The 18,064-nt window shown below is 44.9% G+C and overlaps 1 protein-coding gene across 1 annotated transcript in view; it reads left to right on the forward strand.

The window, feature by feature from the left end:
• The window catches only part of LOC310858338 (adhesion G protein-coupled receptor L1-like), a gene marked incomplete at its 5' end in the record, with an annotated part of 41,856 nt that overhangs the window by 9,827 nt on the left and 13,965 nt on the right, over nucleotides 1–18,064 (forward strand). Inside the window, 9 exons of the mRNA XM_083764444.1 lie at nucleotides 1–190; nucleotides 2,114–2,378; nucleotides 3,356–3,695; nucleotides 5,878–6,177; nucleotides 15,198–15,301; nucleotides 16,437–16,622; nucleotides 17,099–17,137; nucleotides 17,466–17,646; nucleotides 17,764–17,886. The exon at nucleotides 1–190 is cut by the window's left edge and continues 18 nt beyond it. Coding sequence (XP_083620570.1) covers nucleotides 1–190; nucleotides 2,114–2,378; nucleotides 3,356–3,695; nucleotides 5,878–6,177; nucleotides 15,198–15,301; nucleotides 16,437–16,622; nucleotides 17,099–17,137; nucleotides 17,466–17,646; nucleotides 17,764–17,886 — 1,728 coding nt within the window. The remainder of the gene's footprint in view (nucleotides 191–2,113; nucleotides 2,379–3,355; nucleotides 3,696–5,877; nucleotides 6,178–15,197; nucleotides 15,302–16,436; nucleotides 16,623–17,098; nucleotides 17,138–17,465; nucleotides 17,647–17,763; nucleotides 17,887–18,064) is intronic.

Below are 18,064 nucleotides of genomic sequence, written 5' to 3' on the forward strand. Positions count from 1 at the left end.
CCCTGCTCAGCATCCAGCCAGCCTCCTCTCTGCTGGAGGCGGAGCATCAGTCTGGGGCGTGGTGTAAGGACCCCTTGCAGGCCGGTGATAGGCTGTACGTAATGCCGTGGACGCCCTATAGGACGGAGGTGCTGTACGAGTACGCCTCCTGGGACGACTACCGCCAGAACAGGGTCACCACCACCTACAAGTGAGTGTGGTTCCTGCATGCGTGTGTGTGGGTGGGTTGTGTGCACGTGGGGATGTTTGTGCGTGTGTGCGTGCATGACTGCCTAACTGCGTGCGTTTGTGTGTGTGTGTGTGTGTGTGTGTGTGTGTGTGTGTGTGTGTGTGTGTGTGTGTGTGTGTGTGTGTGTGTGTGTGTGTGTGTGTGTGTGTGTGTGTGTGTGTGTGTGTGTCAGCTCATCAATTCATCAGTCTCAATTTCATTTTCCAATACTGCACTGCACCGGGATCCTGTGGGACTTTTGCACAAGACATGACTAAGTATATACGAACTGATTAGCTGCACTGAATGTATACTTACTGTATATTGTACATGATAATGAGATCCCTCTGCCTTTCTATTGACCCTATATCTGACTGAATGTCCCCCTGCGGGACGCCGGGATCAATAAAGTCAATCTATTTTTTATCCCACGATTTTCGGGCGCTACTCTCCCTCTGACAACCTGTGGAGAGCAGCAGACTAAGCGGATAAAGTGCTATCTAAATCGAAATCAATAAGTGGCCAACATGTCTCTCTATTTGTTTTTTGTTTGTTTTTTTTAAGATATTTTTTTGCGGCTTACGCCTTTTATTGATTTTTGAAGGGACAGACAGTAGGCTGACAGGAAACGGGAGAGAGATGGGGGGATGACATGCAGTAAAGGCCGTGTCGGGTCCGGGAGTCGAACCCGCGGCACACTGCGACTGGATCACCAGTCCGGTGCCCAGACCGTTACGCTACGGCCTGGGTCTCTATTTGTTTTTAAAGACGGGGCAAGAGATTGCTGGAAATTGGCCCAGGCGGTGGCGTAACCGTCTGGGCACCCGACTGGTAATCCAGTCTGGCAGTGTGCCGCGGGTTCGACTCCCGAGCCCGACACGGCCTTCACTGCATGTCTTCCCCCATCTCTCTCCCGTTTCCTGTCAGCCTACTGTCTGTCCCTTCAAAAAATAAATAATAATAAAAGGCGTAAGCCGCAAAAAAATATCTAAAAAGAGATTGCTGGAAATTGAAATAATGTAAATGAAAACAGTACAACTACCAACTTGATCCACTGTGATGCTACCTTTACAGCCTTTTCAGAAACATTGTCATTTCTTAGGGTTTCCAAATAATTATAAGAATGCATCTTATATTGGGTAGTACACAAGATATTCTGTAGTATGTAAATATCTGAAGTTGTCCCTTATCTTTTCCCTTATTTCTTTTATTTTTATTTCTATAGCTTTCGTCATGGATAGAATTCTGCTCCACATTTTTACATTTGTTCTGTATAATAAATATGACAACACAGCAAAGAAGCAGAATACCACACAGAATACCACTTAAACACTATTTTATACTCTTGGTATTTCAAATAACACGATCGTATACTCTTGGTATTTCAAATAAAATAAAATAAGGGTCACGCGAGGGAGACTCGGAGTAGAGCCTCTGCTTCTTTGCCTGGAAAGCTTAGGTGGTTCGGGCATCTGGTTAGGATGCCTCTCGAGCGTCTCCCTAGGGAGGTCCTCGACGCACGTCCCACTGGGAGGAGACCCCGGGGCAGACCAAGGCGCAGATGGAGGGATTACATCGACTCACTGGCCTTGGAACGCCTCGGGATCCCCCAGGAGGAAGTTACTAATGTTGCTCTGGAGAGGAATGTCTGGACTGGAGCTCTCTGGTGGAGCTGTTGCCCCCGCGACCCGACTACGGATAAGCGGTTGAAGACGGATGGATGGATGGATGGTATTTCAAAATATCCAATCTATAAGCTCACAATGCCTATAATGACATACCCAAAATAAGGATGCAAGGGTGTTAGATCCATAAGAACGCAAATAAACTTGCTGCAGGTGAATATGTGAAAGTGAGTTGACTTCAGCCTGGGCGTGTCCTCTGTCTCTCTACTTGTGTTGTTAGGCTGCCGAGTCGCGTGGACGGCACGGGCTTTGTGGTGTATGACGGAGCCGTGTTCTACAACAAGGAGCGAACTCGCAACCTGGTCAAGTATGACCTGCGGACGCGCATCAAGAGCGGCGAGGCGGTGGTGGTCAACGCAAACTACCACGACACCTCGCCGTACCGCTGGGGAGGGAAGTCCGACATCGACCTGGCCGTGGACGAGAACGGCCTCTGGGTCATCTACTCCACGGAGGCAAACAATGGACGCATAGTGGTCAGCCAGGTATGATGAAAGGAATGTAAAATGGGCCTGCGTACACTACAGTATAAGGGATTTAATACTTTTACAAGATTAAAGATTTTCTTTATTGCTGCATCTTATATATGAGTTATTTTGGTTCCTCAACATTGTAGCAGCAGTAGCAAAACGTACAATAAGTGGAGGGTAAAGGAAAATAGCAATAGGCTGTGCTTGTGCTGCTCCTACTTGTAAACATATATGTAGCCTACAGTTGCACTGTGCAGTACAGTAATTGTCTATTTACAGTACCATGCAGGTGTGTGCATATGTTTGTGTGTGCAGTCTTAATATGCAAAAACGTCAGTGTCACGTGCCAGTGCACGTGGTATGTGTGAGGCAGACGTGGTATGAGGTACTGTAGGTAGAGGCACGCACGATTGTATGTGTTGTTGCCTCTACCTGTTGAAGGATTATCTTCTTGTAGGCTTGTTGATCTTGGAACCCGCAGGTCATTATAGATAAGATTAGCCAAATGCCTAAAATGTTCATTTGAATTTACAATTGTGAGAGAAAGGAGGGAAAAAAGGTATAGTCTTGCATAGAGCCAGACTGATAGGTCGGACAGATCAGCCATTATTTTACTTTTTTTAACCACTTTATTTATTATTTAGGTGTAGTTCACACAAAAAATTACTTATTTTCTATCAATTACGCAAACCATGAAACCTTGAATTCATCTTTTTAGTTTTTGTCACATTCCTGAGCCAATAATAGTTCTATCAAAAGGATATTTGTGTTTATTTTTATTTATGTGGTTGCTTATAAGTTAAATGTTCTAAAATAGAAACTTTTACCAAGTCTATAGGTTTTCAAATTGATTAGAAAGTTTTGCGATTTTTCAACAAAATGTCACTCAGAACATTGGGATTGTCATGGTAACCAAAACTCTGGCATCGGTCAGCCTCTAGCCTTGTATGCTGATGATAACGTGACTCCCCCTCCCGTGTCCTGTCCTCCAGGTGAACCCGTACACCCTGCGCTTCGAGGGCACGTGGGCCACGGGATTCGACAAGCGCGGCGCGAGCAACGCCTTCATGGCGTGCGGCGTGCTCTACGCCGTGCGCTCCGTCTTCCAGGACGATGAGGGGCAGGCGGACGGCAGGGCCGGCGGGGACATGGTGGTGTACGCCTACGACACCAGCCGCGGCCAGGAGCTGCCGGTGCAAATCCCGTTCCCCAACCCCTACCAGTACATCTCCTCCATAGACTACAACCCCAGAGACAACCAGCTGTACGTGTGGAACAACTACTACGTGCTGAGATACCCGCTGCAGTTCACCCCGCCACCACCCACCAAAGGTCAGTTCACCACCCACCAAAGGTCAGTTCACCCCGCCTCCACCCGCCAAAGGTCAGTTCACCACCCACCAAAGGTCAGTTCACCACCCACCAAAGGTCAGTTCACCACCCACCAAAGGTCAGTTCACCACCCCAGAGGCGCAAGACGGACCGAACGCTAGGGGGGGACAAATAGCGGCGCCGCTCAGCGGCGCCGCCGAAAAATCCGTCCCCCCCGTCCCCCCCACCACCCTAGGGGAGGGGGGGATGGGGGGGTCTAACCACAAAAACCTGGGGTTATGGTTAGGGTTTGGGGTCGGACTACATAGAGGTTGTTCCAGTGACTCAATGTACATACAAAACTGCGTTTTGGCACAGTTATTATTATTATTATGAAATACCTGGCTGTGATTCCTCCTCCTCCCCATTTGTCTCAAAACGTAAAAGTTTAACCACATTATCAGCAGCGCCTCGAACAGGTCAAAACTCACTGACCATCTGATCTGTAAGTTAGCCTATCCTATATAAAATGTACAACACCTGGGAAGTTTTCAGGAGAGGATGTTTTAACATCAACATATATAGTTAGTGTTAAACCCATGCAACTCGAGAGGAAAGAAAAACCTGCAGCGCCTTACCTGCATGTTGACAGTTGTGCTTATTTGCTTAATAGCTGCGTGACCGGCGTCGATTTCCCCAAATCCCCCAAAATAATAATATAATTCCCAAAGTGGGGTCCGGGGACCCCCAGAGGTACAACTACATGATAGTTTGTGGCATGTCATGTGGACGCTCTCAGTTTTTTAAATTAACATTGATTATCAATTATCACCGCTAGACATGGCATTACAATAGGGTCCGTCCGAGCTGTATAAATCTTCTCTTATGGGGGTCCTTCTCTTCTCTTCAAATGGGGGGGGTCCGCAGGCTAATACGTGTCCATTTGGGGGTCCTTGACATGAAAAGGATAAAGTAAATAAATCCATTCATCTACTGATCGTCTGACGGTGCCAAAGTGGTGCGTGACACCAAAAGTGGTGTCCTATTGAATTATGTTCCTGTATTATTAGAATCATTACAGAGTGCAAAGCACATTGGGTCACTGATTGCGGTGTAACAACTCCCAACTTCCGAAAGTTGAGAGAACGGGCCAAACCATTTTGGGATTTAAACAGGGGTGGATCAAATATATGCTTCAAAATATATCGCGTTTATGAACGCAGGATTTCAAAAGTATTACTCCTAAGATAACTTTGGAGCCAGGGGGGATACAGGGGGGGACCCCCCCAGCCAGGGGGGACCCCCTAACTCATCTGGGGGGGACCAATGTGACGCTGGCAGGGGACGAAACCCCTCCGTCCCCTACCTTATTGCGCCCCTGCACCACCCACCAAAGGTCAGTTCACCACCCACCAACGGTCAGTTCACCCCGCCACCACCCACCAAAGGTCAGTTTACCACCCACCAAAGGTCAGTTCACCCCGCCACCACCCACCAAACACACCAAAGGTCAGTTCACCCCGCCACCACCCACCAAAGGTCAGTTCACCACCCACCAAAGGTCAGTTCACCCCGCCACCACCTACCAAAGGTTCATATATAAAGCGCTGACAATTGTAAGAATTTGTAGTGACTGTAGGGGCAGAGAGGTTATTAAATAATAACAAATAATAATTGACAGCATTAAATGATTAGATTAGATTGGAGTGGTATAGGCTGGCTACAGTCATCTGTGCATACTGATGGCAACCATAGGGCCACAGGAGTATCGCTACTACACGCTTCATCAACAATAATCAATTACGATTATAGCGAGTGACTCACTATTCAGTCATCACAATTTCATGTAATTTATTTGGTTTAATGGCCTTGGTAATGAAAAATTGATTGGCATGCTGGGTGAAATGGGAGTGTTTTTTGAACTGGGAGAGTGATTTACTCCATTGTGCTCAGTTTGAGTGCAATGGAGTAAATCACCGTATTCTTTGTCAGATTTTTATGATTGTTTTTATTGTGCTCCGACATAGATTGGCTATTTTTGATGCGCGACGCCGCCTCACAATTAAGTATAAATCAAGAGAGTATCTATGCTCAGCCAATATTGTCGTATGCAACATTATACAATATTGTATAATGATTCTGAACACAGCTATTCAGTCTTCTGTATGCATAGAATTTCCACTGCTATCCATCCCTGCTGCAGGTCCCCTCTCCTCTCTGATGACCACGGTACGATCCTACACGGCCACCGTAGCCCTGACCCCTGTGCGACCGTCAGCCTCTCACCCCATCGGCGTGATCAACCGAGGGCCCTTCGACCAGCGACCCATCACAGCCATGGTCCCGCTGACCCCGCGCCCACCCCTGCGTGTGCCTCTGGCCCCTGCGGGGGGGCCCCCTGGGCAGGTCGGGGGGTGTGAGGGCCGCGTGGCACGAGGGGTGCAGTGGCCGCCGACCTTGAAAGGAGAGACGGTGGAGAGGCCCTGCCCTAAAGGATCGCTGGGTAAGTGGTGTGTGTGTGTGTGTGGTATATATTATGGTATATGTTTGTGTGTTGTGTGTGTCTGTGTTTTGAGTATGTGATATTGGATCTGTATTTTGTGACAGGGGCTGTGCTATTCTTAACTCCAATATACTTGCTTGCATATGCATTCATGTTTTTGTTGGCCATGCATGTTGTGTTTGGTACTTTGTTTGGCGTTTTTGCGTGTGTGCGCGCGTGTGTGTGATATTTGCATGCGTGCTATCTCGTTTCCCTTTGAAATGTCATGTCCTCTCCTTGAACTAATCTCTCTAAACAGAGAGAAAATTAGGAAAGAGAGAGAGAGAGAGAGAGAGAGAGAGAGAATGAGAAATATATTCTCACCCTCTCATTATCCACCTGTCTGTCTGTCTGTCTGTCTGTCTGTCTGTCTGTCTGTCTGTCTGTCTGTCTGTCTGTCTGTCTGTCTGTCTGTCTGTCTGTCTGTCTGTCTGTCTGTCTGTCTGTCTGTCTGTCTGTCTGTCTGTCTGTCTGTCTGTCTGTCTGTCTGTCTGTCTGTCTGTCTGTCTGTCTGTCTGTCTGTCTGTCTGTCTGTCTGTCTGTCTGTCTGTGTCTCTGTCTGTGTCTCTCTCTCTCTCTCTCTCTCTCTCTCTCTCTCTCTCTCTCTCTCTCTCTCTCTCTCTCTCTCTCTCTCTCTCTCACTCACTCACTCTGTCTCTCATTCTCCATTCGGCCCTCGGGGGTAAACATGCTATGTGGATTATGTAGATTAGGCTTTGGTACATTATTTTCTCCATCCTAAGGATGCGGCAGGCCTTCTACTCAGATCTATGACCTATCTGAGATAAGATCATAGATCACATGTTAACGAATGAAACCGTTTGTAGTTGTTACTGCTACTTGAGAGAGAGAGAGAGAGAGAGAGAGAGAGAGAGAGAGAGAGAGAGAGAGAGAGAGAGAGAGAAGAGGAGAGGAGATTGTCAGGGAAAGAAAGGGGTGACAGCACCTCAGATAACCTAGTGCTCTCTCTATCTCTCTCTTTATCTTATCCTCCTTAAGTTCACTCATTCTCTCTCATCTTCTGTCTGTCTCTCTTTCTCTCTTTCTCATCAGCTATTATCATCTCACCTCTGACAGTCAAGTTGGACTCTTTTGGAAACATGCAGTGCATTGAAGGGGGCACTCTGTTCCGGTTATATTGGTGCTTTTCTTTATTCTCCTTTTTGGGGCAATTTGGTTTTGATGAGTTGTATTGTGTCCGGGTAGTTCAGTCGGTAAAGCACTGTTATTGCAGCGGCGTGCAATGTTTTGTTTTGTTTTGTCAGCTAACCAGCCCTCAGTGTGGAGAAAGATTGGCCCATTGGTTTGTCTCTCCTATTCAACAACGACAATAAACATTTGATTTATTGTTGTTTTGGTCAAATGAAAAACCCTCCTGAAAATGGGTCATTTGTTTAAAAAGTTGCCCATTAGATTCTTCACTGCAGTGAGGGTAGTAGGTCACAGAATCTGATTGGTAACCAAAAGTGGTGTAGCACCGTAATGTGGGTTTCGGTTTAGGCTGCTTTGCATCTACTTGATTTCATAGGCAAGTTGCATGTGACAACAATCTTGGCCTGTATCAGCAGTGTGATCGAGGCACAGCACAAGTATGCATTAGAGAGTCTGTTATAATGACAATAAGCCACTCTGACCTTACTCACTTTGAATGCAATTTGGTTTTGATGTAGACCACTGGTTCTCAACCTTTTCTAGATTAAGGCCCACCCATCTGACCATTTAAGTGGTCGACTGTATTCCGACTTGGACCAATAGACTATATTCAATGCAATGGGGTAGTATTTCATTAACTTAAGGGCAAGATGGCCGCTGTGTGACTGTGAATATGGTCTATTATTGAACTGACCTAGTATACTTGGCTGCAGGTATAAGTGATATTTTTTGGTTAAAACAAAAGGTTTTGTTTGTTTGTTGTTAAAGCACTATATTGTGATAGTACTTATTGCTATAGAGTGTTTGTTCAGTAACAGGGGTCTCCCTGTCTCTCCAGCTCTTTAGTAAACAGAACAGTGAATGAGGAGAAAACTTTATGTTATATCCTCTGTAGGAGAAAACTTTATGTTATATCCTCTGTAGGAGAAAACTTTATGTTATATCCTCTGTAGGAGAAAACTTTATGTTATATCCTCTGTAGGAGAAAACTTTATGTTATATCCTCTGTAGGAGAAAACTTTATGTTATATCCTCTGTAGGAGAAAACGTTATGTTATATCCTCTGTAGGAGAAAACGTTATGTTATATCCTCTGTAGGAGAAAACTTTATGTTATATCCTCTGTAGGAGAAAACTTTATGTTATATCCTCTGTAGGAGAAAACTTTATGTTATATCCTCTGTAGGAGAAAACTTTATGTTATATCCTCTGTAGGAGAAAACTTTATGTTATATCCTCTGTAGGAGAAAACTTTATGTTATATCCTCTGTAGGAGAAAACTTTATGTTATATCCTCTGTAGGAGAAAACTTTATGTTATATCCTCTGTAGGAGAAAACTTTATGTTATATCCTCTGTAGGAGAAAACTTTATGTTATATCCTCTGTAGGAGAAAACTTTATGTTATATCCTCTGTAGGAGAAAACTTTATGTTATATCCTCTGTAGGAGAAAACTTTATGTTATATCCTCTGTAGGAGAAAACTTTATGTTATATCCTCTGTAGGAGAAAACTTTATGTTATATCCTCTGTAGGAGAAAACTTTATGTTATATCCTCTGTAGGAGAAAACTTTATGTTATATCCTCTGTAGGAGAAAACTTTATGTTATATCCTCTGTAGGAGAAAACGCTTCGCTTCGCCGCTCTCGCCTATGCTTGCATTCCTCAACTGATATCGCTGTTTTATTTTATTTTTTTATCTCTACAAATGGATCCTAGATACTTGTAAACCGATGGGACTGTTTTTGTTCTTTAGACAGAAGTTTTTGCCTACTTCAAAATACCCTTTTTTTACCTTCTGTGACTGGGTACGTGGCACATAGCTAGCTACATTGCTAACTAGCTCTGTGACTGGGTACGTGGCACATAGCTAGCTATATTGCTAACTAGCTCTGGACATTTGGCTAATAGCCAGCCATGCCCCCAACAATCTCCTCAGAGGACCTTCAGAAGCTGCTTCAAAAGATCGCTCTGTTGGAAACGGAATTACACCTATTAAAAGTGAACCTGGGAGTAAAACACGGGAAGGAAAATCTCACGCAGAATGACGCATCCGTCTGGTTCACTCGCGGCGCAAGGCCAAAGGAAAAAACTGTGAGTAACGGGCAGGCGGTGAGAACCCCACCTGCAATAACAATAACACCAACTATCTCTACAGTGAATTCTAACAGAGATAACATGATAGGACGGCTAAGTGGGAGGACTAGGAGCCCTGATAAGACCAGGCCTGGGCCCCCAGCCCGACCCAAAACCACCCCTCCGCAGTGGAAAAATGCGAAAGGAAAATCAAAATACACACCTCCCCAAAGTGAGAATTTACGGCTGACAAACAGGTTTAGCCCTCTGCTGAATGTTGCTGGCTCTAATGGTCAATCAGATAACCGTGTTAACGCCACTCCGAGCAGGGTAGCTAATGGAGAGCAAATGACTGAATGTCTGATTGTCGGCGACCAGGCTGTAAAATATGTTAAAAGCAACAAAAAGCGAAAAGCTACAGTATTATGCTTTCCCAATGACACTATCTCTGATATGGTGGAGAGAATCCATAAGATTATTGAGGCACACCCCATGGTAAAAACGCTGATATTGCACATCGGTGCACGTGATGCAGAAAAACGAGAAGGAAGCAAACTAAAAAAGGATTTCAAAGCCCTACTGTTCACTCTGAGTGAACATGGTGATATTGACTTCTGGATCTCCGGACCTCTACCTCCGATGGCAGGGTGTGAGCGTTTTAGTAGGCTGTTTGCATTCAACGAATGGCTCTCAAAGACATGCACTGAAGAAACACCCTTGCAAAAATCATTCAATTTTATTGACAATTTCAATTTTTTCTGGGACAGAAGGCATCTTTTTGTAGACGCAACTCACCTAAACAAGTTGGGTGTTAAATTATTTTTCACCAACCTCTTTCATAACATGGAGCGTGGAGCCACAGCGCCCCCTGGTGGAAAGAAACTCACAGAGCGTGAAGTCACAGCGCCCCCTGGAGGAGAAAAGATCACAGCGCATGCCACAGCGCCCCCTGGTGGAGAAAAGATCACAGCGCATGAAGCCACAGCGCCCCCTGGAGGAGAAAAGATCACAGCGCATGAAGCCACAGCGTCCCCTGGTGAAGAAAAGATCGCAGCGCTTGAAGCCACAGCGCCCCCTGGTGGAGAAAAGATCACAGCGCATGAAGCCACAGCGTCCCCTGGTAGAGAAGAAATCTCAGAGCATAAAGTCACAGCGTCCCCTGGTGGAGAAAAAACCACAGAGCATGAAGAAATCTCAGAGCATGAAGAAGCCACAGCGCCCCCTGGAGGAGAAAAGATCACAGCGCTTGAAGCCACAGCGTCCCCTGGTGAAGAAAAGATCACAGCGCCCCCTGGTGGAGAAAAGATCACAGCGCTTGAAGCCACAGCGTCCCCTGGTAGAGAAGAAATCTCAGAGCATAAAGTCACAGCGTCCCCTGGTGGAGAAAAAACCACAGAGCATGAAGAAATCTCAGAGTCACAGCGTCTCCTGGTGGAGAAAAGACCACAGCGCAGGAAGCCTCAGCATCCCCTGGTGAAGAAAAGACCACTGCGCTTGAAGCCACAGTGTCCCCCGGTGGAGAGAAGATTACTGCGCTTGAAGCCACATCGTCTCCTGGTGGAGAAGAAATCTCAGAGCATGAAGCATCCCCTGGTGGAGAAGAAATCGCATGAAGCTACAGCGTGCCCTGGTGGAGTAAAAATCTCAAAGCATGAAGTCACAGCGCCCCCTGGTGGAGAAAAGATCACAGACCATGAAGCCACAACATCCATCGGAGAACAATGGGAAGCAGTTCGACAGGCGATGGAAGCACTGATGATGAGGCCCCTCACCTCGGAAGATGCTCAACGGGCGATTGAATCTGTGTTGCTGAATCAAAGTGATGATGATGACTTTGTGACTGAGGAAGAATTTCTAACACTCTCACCAGAACATCTCTCTTTCACCCCGGCCATGGTGGAACGGATGAACATTGGAGTAAAGTCGACCCCCCGTACCAGACGTTGCCTCCAACTGTCACCAAACCCAGCTACCGTTTTTCAGACTTCTGATTATCATTTTACATTTGACAACTGATATGAACAGGGTCCATTATGCGCAGCAACAATCATGTATGGACCCCATGCTTCTAGAAAGCCTGGTGTTTCAATCACTGTACAGGTTGAAGTGCACAACATTCCTACTGTTATTTCAAATAGATTGTCCAACACAAGGAGTGGTCTGAAGAGAGAATGCTGTTTGGTTACTGTACCTCTCAGGCATCACAGCCCCCAAAAATGTGATAACAAGCTTAATCTTGCCTTGTTTAACATCAGGTCACTAACAAATAAGTCCTCCTCTGTAAAAGATATAATCTGTAAAGAGAAGCTAGATATAATCTTTCTAACAGAGACATGGCTGGGCTCAGATGGAGCTGTTCTCCTAGCGCCAGCCTGTCCCGCAAACTACAGTTTCATTCACTCTGTTCGCGAGGCTAAGAAAGGAGGTGGACTGGCAATAATTTTTTCAGACACGTTAAAATTCAAGGCTCTGACCCTTGGCAGCTTTACATCCTTTGAATACCAGGCCACTATACTACATGGTGCCTCCATGCCAATGATTAGCATTTATCGCCCGCCAAAATGCAGTAAAGCAATATTTCTAACAGAAATATCAGAACTTCTATCTATCTGCTCCACTAACTATGACAGAACTCTTATCTCAGGTGATCTTAATCTTCACCTGGATGATGCTACAGATGCTATGGCTATGGGTTTCCTAGAGTTATTGCACTCCTTTGATTTTATCCAACATGTTGTTGGGCCTACACATAAACATGGGCACACTCTGGACCTGGTGATTTCTAGAGGGCTGAACATCACTGTGGAAAGGACTATTGAAAGGCCCGAGCTGTCAGACCACTTTCTGCTGTGTTTTAATATGACTGTCTCTGATCTAGAGAAAAACATCACTGAATATACCATAAAAAAGCGTTTTTTTAGCTCTTCTGCTGCCGACGAGTTCTCTCGTCACCTGGGTCCCCCATTGCCCGATACCCCCCCAGTGAATGATATGGTTCAATTTTTTAATCTTAAACTAGAGTCAGCTCTTGATATAGTGGCTCCTTTGAAAACAAAAAAGAAACATAATACCAGAATAACACCCTGGATAAATGAGCTTTCACGCTCACTGAAGCAAGAATGTCGAAGAGCTGAGCGAGCTTGGAGAAAAAACAAACTCACCATCCACCTAGAGATTCTTAAAAAGTCAACAGTCGCCTATAACAAAGCCTTGCGTTTAGCAAGGCAGGCATATTTCTCTGGCATTATTAACGAGAACAAGAAAAATGCTAGAGTCCTATTCTCTACCATTGATCGACTTTTAAACCCCCCCCAGTCCTACAAGCAGTCATTCCCGGCCTCTAAAGCTAAGTGTAATGAGTTTGCATGCTTTTTTGACAACAAAATTTCAAACATTAGAGCCGATATTATGAATGGTGCTGCTGCTAGCGCAAACCGTCAAACAGCAGTAAATGGTCCCAGGGTAGATCTCTCCAGGGGGAGCCTATCATCGTTCTGCGAAATTGAGGAAGACGAACTCCGCAAAACTATATCACAGATGACATCATCCTCCTGTTCATTAGATACAATTCCCACCAACTTTCTCAAAGAAGTCTTAGACAGTGTGATTGGAGATATCCTAAAAATTGTAAACAGCTCTCTACAATCAGGCGTTTTCCCAGACTCACTGAAGACTGCTGTAGTTAAGCCCCTTCTCAAGAAACACAATCTTGATCCCTCTGTTTTGGGTAACTACCGACCCATTTCAAATCTACCCTTTCTGGGCAAGGTTTTAGAAAAATGTATCTTTCATCAATTGGATGTGTTTCTACAGAACAATAATGTACACAACAAATTCCAATCTGGCTTTAGGAAAGGCCACAGCACAGAAACAGCACTTGTAAAAGTAATGAATGATCTGAGGGTGTCTGCTGACAAGAAACATGTATCCGTTCTCTTACTTCTAGATTTAACGGCTGCATTTGACACGATTGATCACTCAATTTTAATACAGCGTCTGGAGCACTGGATAGGCCTGTCTGGTACGGCCCTGTCCTGGTTTTCCTCCTACCTATCAAACAGAAGTTACTTTGTCAATCTAGCCGAGTTTGACTCAGATAAACACGACATCAGTTCTGGTATTCCACAGGGCTCGATTCTTGGCCCTCTGCTTTTCTCCTTGTACATACTGCCACTGGGCGAACTCATTGCCAATCACGGAGTCAATTTTCATTTCTATGCTGATGATACCCAATTATATCTATCTGTGGCTCCAGATGATCCCTGTGCTTTAGACCCGCTGCTTACCTGTCTGTCTAGCATCAAATGTTGGATGAGTGAGAACTTTCTCAAGCTAAATGAGGACAAGACAGAAGTTCTCATAATCGGCTCTAGTGAGCAGAAAGAATCAATATTAAGCAGACTTGGCAACCTGACTGTAGACAGTAACAGTACAGTAAAGAACCTGGGGGTTATTATTGATTCCGAATTGAATTTTAATTCACACATTAATCATGTTACCAAGATTGCCTTTTTTCACCTTAGAAATATTGCACGAATCAGAGCCTATGTGTCCTTGGACGATGCAAAAACGCTAATCCACGCCTTTGTTTTCTCTCGGCTTGATTACTGCAATGCACTTTTTTCAGGACTGCCTAAGAAAACAACTGACAGATTACAACTTGTCCAAAATGCAGCAGCCAGAGTTTTAACTAGAACTAAGATGAGAGAACATATTACTCCAGTTTTGGCATCACTGCACTGGCTTCCGGTTGTTTTTAGGATTGATTTTAAAATTCTTTTACTTGTCTATAAAGCCCTCAATGGTCTCGCACCTTCCTACCTACATGACTGCTTGCCTGAATATGTCCCAAACCGCCCGCTAAGGTCTTCTACTGCTGGCCTGCTCGCTTTGCCTAAAAAAATGGCAACTAAAAAATACGGGGAAGCAGCTTTTTGCTTCTACGGGCCATCGGCATGGAACAAGCTCCCTCTGTACCTTCGTCAGGCAGCCTCTGTAGACATTTTTAAAGCTCAGCTCAAGACCCACTTCTACAACATTGCCTTTAAGTGATCTTATATTTTGTGTTATTCATGTCCTCACTGTATTGCACTGCTTGTTTTTTAATGTCGTTGCCTTGCTTTTCTTTTATGCTTTGCTTTTATTTTATTCTCCATTGTTCTGTAAAGCACTTTGAGCTGCATTTGATGTCATGAAAGGTGCTATACAAATAAAGTTTTATTATTATTATTATTATGTTATATCCTCTGTAGGAGAAAACTTTACGTAATGAAGCAACGTTTGGGTCCCTCCGGACCTTCCTCTGCCTGAGGAAGGTCTGGAGGGACCCAAACGTTGCCTCATTAAATAAGACAATACTCATGTACCGAGCAGATACACAGTGTGCGGGTGTACCTTATTGCTTTCAATGTTATGTTATACCAAAACAATTCACTTACCCAAGTATAGTTTATTTCCATTGATCCAAGCCGGGATAAACTTGTATATAGGCCTAATGTTTATTAAAGAAAATCACTCCTAACTTTAAGTTCCTATTTATTGGTATCACAATGAAAACTCATTTTCAAGGGATTGAAGAAGAAGAAAAAACATATTTATTTTGGTGTGTGTGTGTGTGTGTGTGTGTGTGTGTGTGTGTGTGTGTGTGTGTGTGTGTGTGTGTGCGTGCGTGCGTGCGTGCGTGCGTGCGTGCGTGCGTGCGTGCGTGCGTGCGTGCGTGCGTGCGTTCGTTCGTGCGTGCGTGCGTGCGTGTAGGTATAGCCTCCTATCAGTGCATGTTGTCTCCTGTTGGATGGAACTCCAGAGGGCCTGATCTCTCCAACTGCACCTCTCCCTGGGTCAGTCAGATTGCGCAGAAGGTTAGTCATGTGAATGCACTCACGCCTGCACACACACACACACACACACACACACACACACACACACACACACACACATTCATAATTAATACGTGCTGTACATATCCTCCACACATACATCCACTCCACATACAGCAGGACCCACCTTCATCCACAGGCACACACACACACACACACACGCACGCACACGCACACTCCCAGTTCGATCCCGGGCTCCCCCAGGGTTAGTGTCATACATGTGCACGCAAAAGTGCATATGCCTACGGTATGCATTTGCATATGAGCAGCAGCACACATATTCCCACATGCATACAAATATCCTATGCATATTATGTACATAGTACTGTCTCATAAACAAGTGCATATGCATGCAGTATAAGCATTTGCATACAAGCACACACACACACACACACACACACACACACACATGCACACACACCACACACCACACCACTGCCTGCAGCCCATACAGCCATCTAAACGTTTGCCCATATATCCCCGCCAAACCCTCTAAACTAGGAATGTACCGATGAGACATTTTTGGCCAATATCCGATATAATTAATTGCTGTTATGGCCGATAACCGATATAACCGATGTGATTAGTAAGAAAATTCTGTAGTAAGAAAATATTATATTTGATAAAATGTTCCAACTTTTTGACTCTTTTGAAAGCTTCCCCAGAAAACACTGGTATAATTTAGAGCCTTCATCATCACAGAAGGCTTTTTTCAGGCTTTTTTATTCATTTTTCAACATAATTATTATAAAATAAAATATCTGCTAAAACTGATTATTTTACCGTTAGATCGGAGACCACATAATGACGGTTTTCTGAAAAACCTATATTTATATATATCAGTGGTTCTCAAACTATTTCACTATTTCACGATAAAAAAATAGCAGATCTACAAGCTCGTAGCGCAGCACTCGGTGACGCGCTATGAGCTTGTAGATCTGCTATTTTTCAATAGCTAAAGTATAACATAATGCTTAAAACAGCAAAAGGGGTTCCCGTCCTGAATGGGTTGAGGCCAATATCGATGTGTTTGCCGATTAATCTCCCATCACTACTCTAAATCCTCCCTGACCCCAAAACTCTCTCCTTCCTCCTCCCACCACGTTCTCCTCCACAGATTAAGAGTGGTGAGAACGCAGCCAACATCGCCGGTGAACTTGTTAACCTCACTCGGGGGCGGGTCTACGCTGGCGATGTCAGCATGTCCGTCAAGCTGATTGAGCAGCTATTGGATATCCTGGACTCCCAGCTCCAGGCCCTGAGACCGGCCAATAAGGAGTCAGCAGCTCGGAACTACAACAAGGTGGAAATAACAATAAAAACTGTGGATTTTTCTGTGGAAAAAGCTAAGAAACCCTTTGGTTGTACAGTTTGTAGCAAAGCCTGTAAATAACATAAGAGACCTTTCATTGTTGTACCATTTGTGGCAAAAGCTTGTAAATATCTAAGACCTACACAGAAGAAACCTGTACTTTTTGTGGTAAAAGCGCTCAAACTGTCATAATTTTCCGGCCTGGATCTCCTTAACCCCCCCCCCCCACCCCCCTCTCTCTCTCTTCTTCCCTTTCTTAATTTTTCTTAGAAAAATGACAAAATAGAATTAGGAGCTATGAACAAAAACTAATTTCACCCACTTTTTTTTTACCTGTAAACTTAACTGTGATGTGACTATAAAGCTGATTCCGATTCTGACATGAATTTCTCAGACATGAATGAAGGGAGAAGAGTGTTTTGCACCTAATAACAGAGCCTTTGGTGTTGTGCTTTTCTCCAATTCAGCTGCAGAAAAGGGAGCGCACATGCAGAGCCTACGTTCAGGTACTCTAAGGCAGTGGTTTTCAAAGTGGTCCTTTGTTGTCACGTTAGCATGTTGTCACATTTAATATTAGCCTTAATCAGTTGTGGGCTTTAACTTAATGGCGTGTCTCTCCCGTACACGTGCACGTGCACATGCACATGCACGCATAGGTGCCGCGGTCCACCCTCCAATGTGTTTTTTATTTATTTTTATTTCTTTGGAAATTGTATTCTTTGGAAATAATACTATTATTGCTAGGCAGGCCAAGTTAATTTGTATAGCACATTTCATACACAAAGGCAATTCAAACGAGGCATGAAAAGCACCGTATTCCTCTCTGTCTCCCAGGCTGTGGTGCAGACCGTTGATAACCTGCTGGGCCCTGAGGCTCTGGTCTCCTGGGCTGACATGGGGAATGATGACCAGTCTCGCTCTGCCTCGCTGCTACTGGACGCAATGGAGAAAGGAGCCTTCCTATTGGCTAACAATCTGTACGAAGGTCGTTTCAGCGACAGGTCACCTAATGTCGGTAAGTGCAAGCCAATTACACACATCTCTGTGCCTGACCTGCTGAAGGATAATTAATCGAATGCCTCTCTAATGAACTCTTTGCTGTGCGTGCGTGCGTGTATGTGTGTGTGTTTAGATCTGGAAGTGTACGTGCTGAACACAGAGGCAGAAATACAGGACCTGACGTTCCCGCACTCCTATGACAGTGACAGTATTTTACAGATCTCTGCAGCGGCCCTGCAGCAGTACAGCAACAATGGTCAGTGAGCCAGTCTACACTGCATTACGTGTGTGTGTGTGTGTGTGTGTGTGTGTGTGTGTGTGTGTGTGTGTGTGTGTGTGTGTGTGAGAGAGAGAGACCGGGGATGTGGCGAGAGGCAGCGTGATGAAGCGAAAGTACGTGGGCAGGGAGAAACCATGTTACAGCACACGTTTCA

The sequence above is a fragment of the Protomyctophum parallelum genome, assembly GCF_964188405.1.
Source record: "Protomyctophum parallelum genome assembly, chromosome: 5".
Lineage (NCBI taxonomy): Eukaryota > Metazoa > Chordata > Actinopteri > Myctophiformes > Myctophidae > Protomyctophum > Protomyctophum parallelum.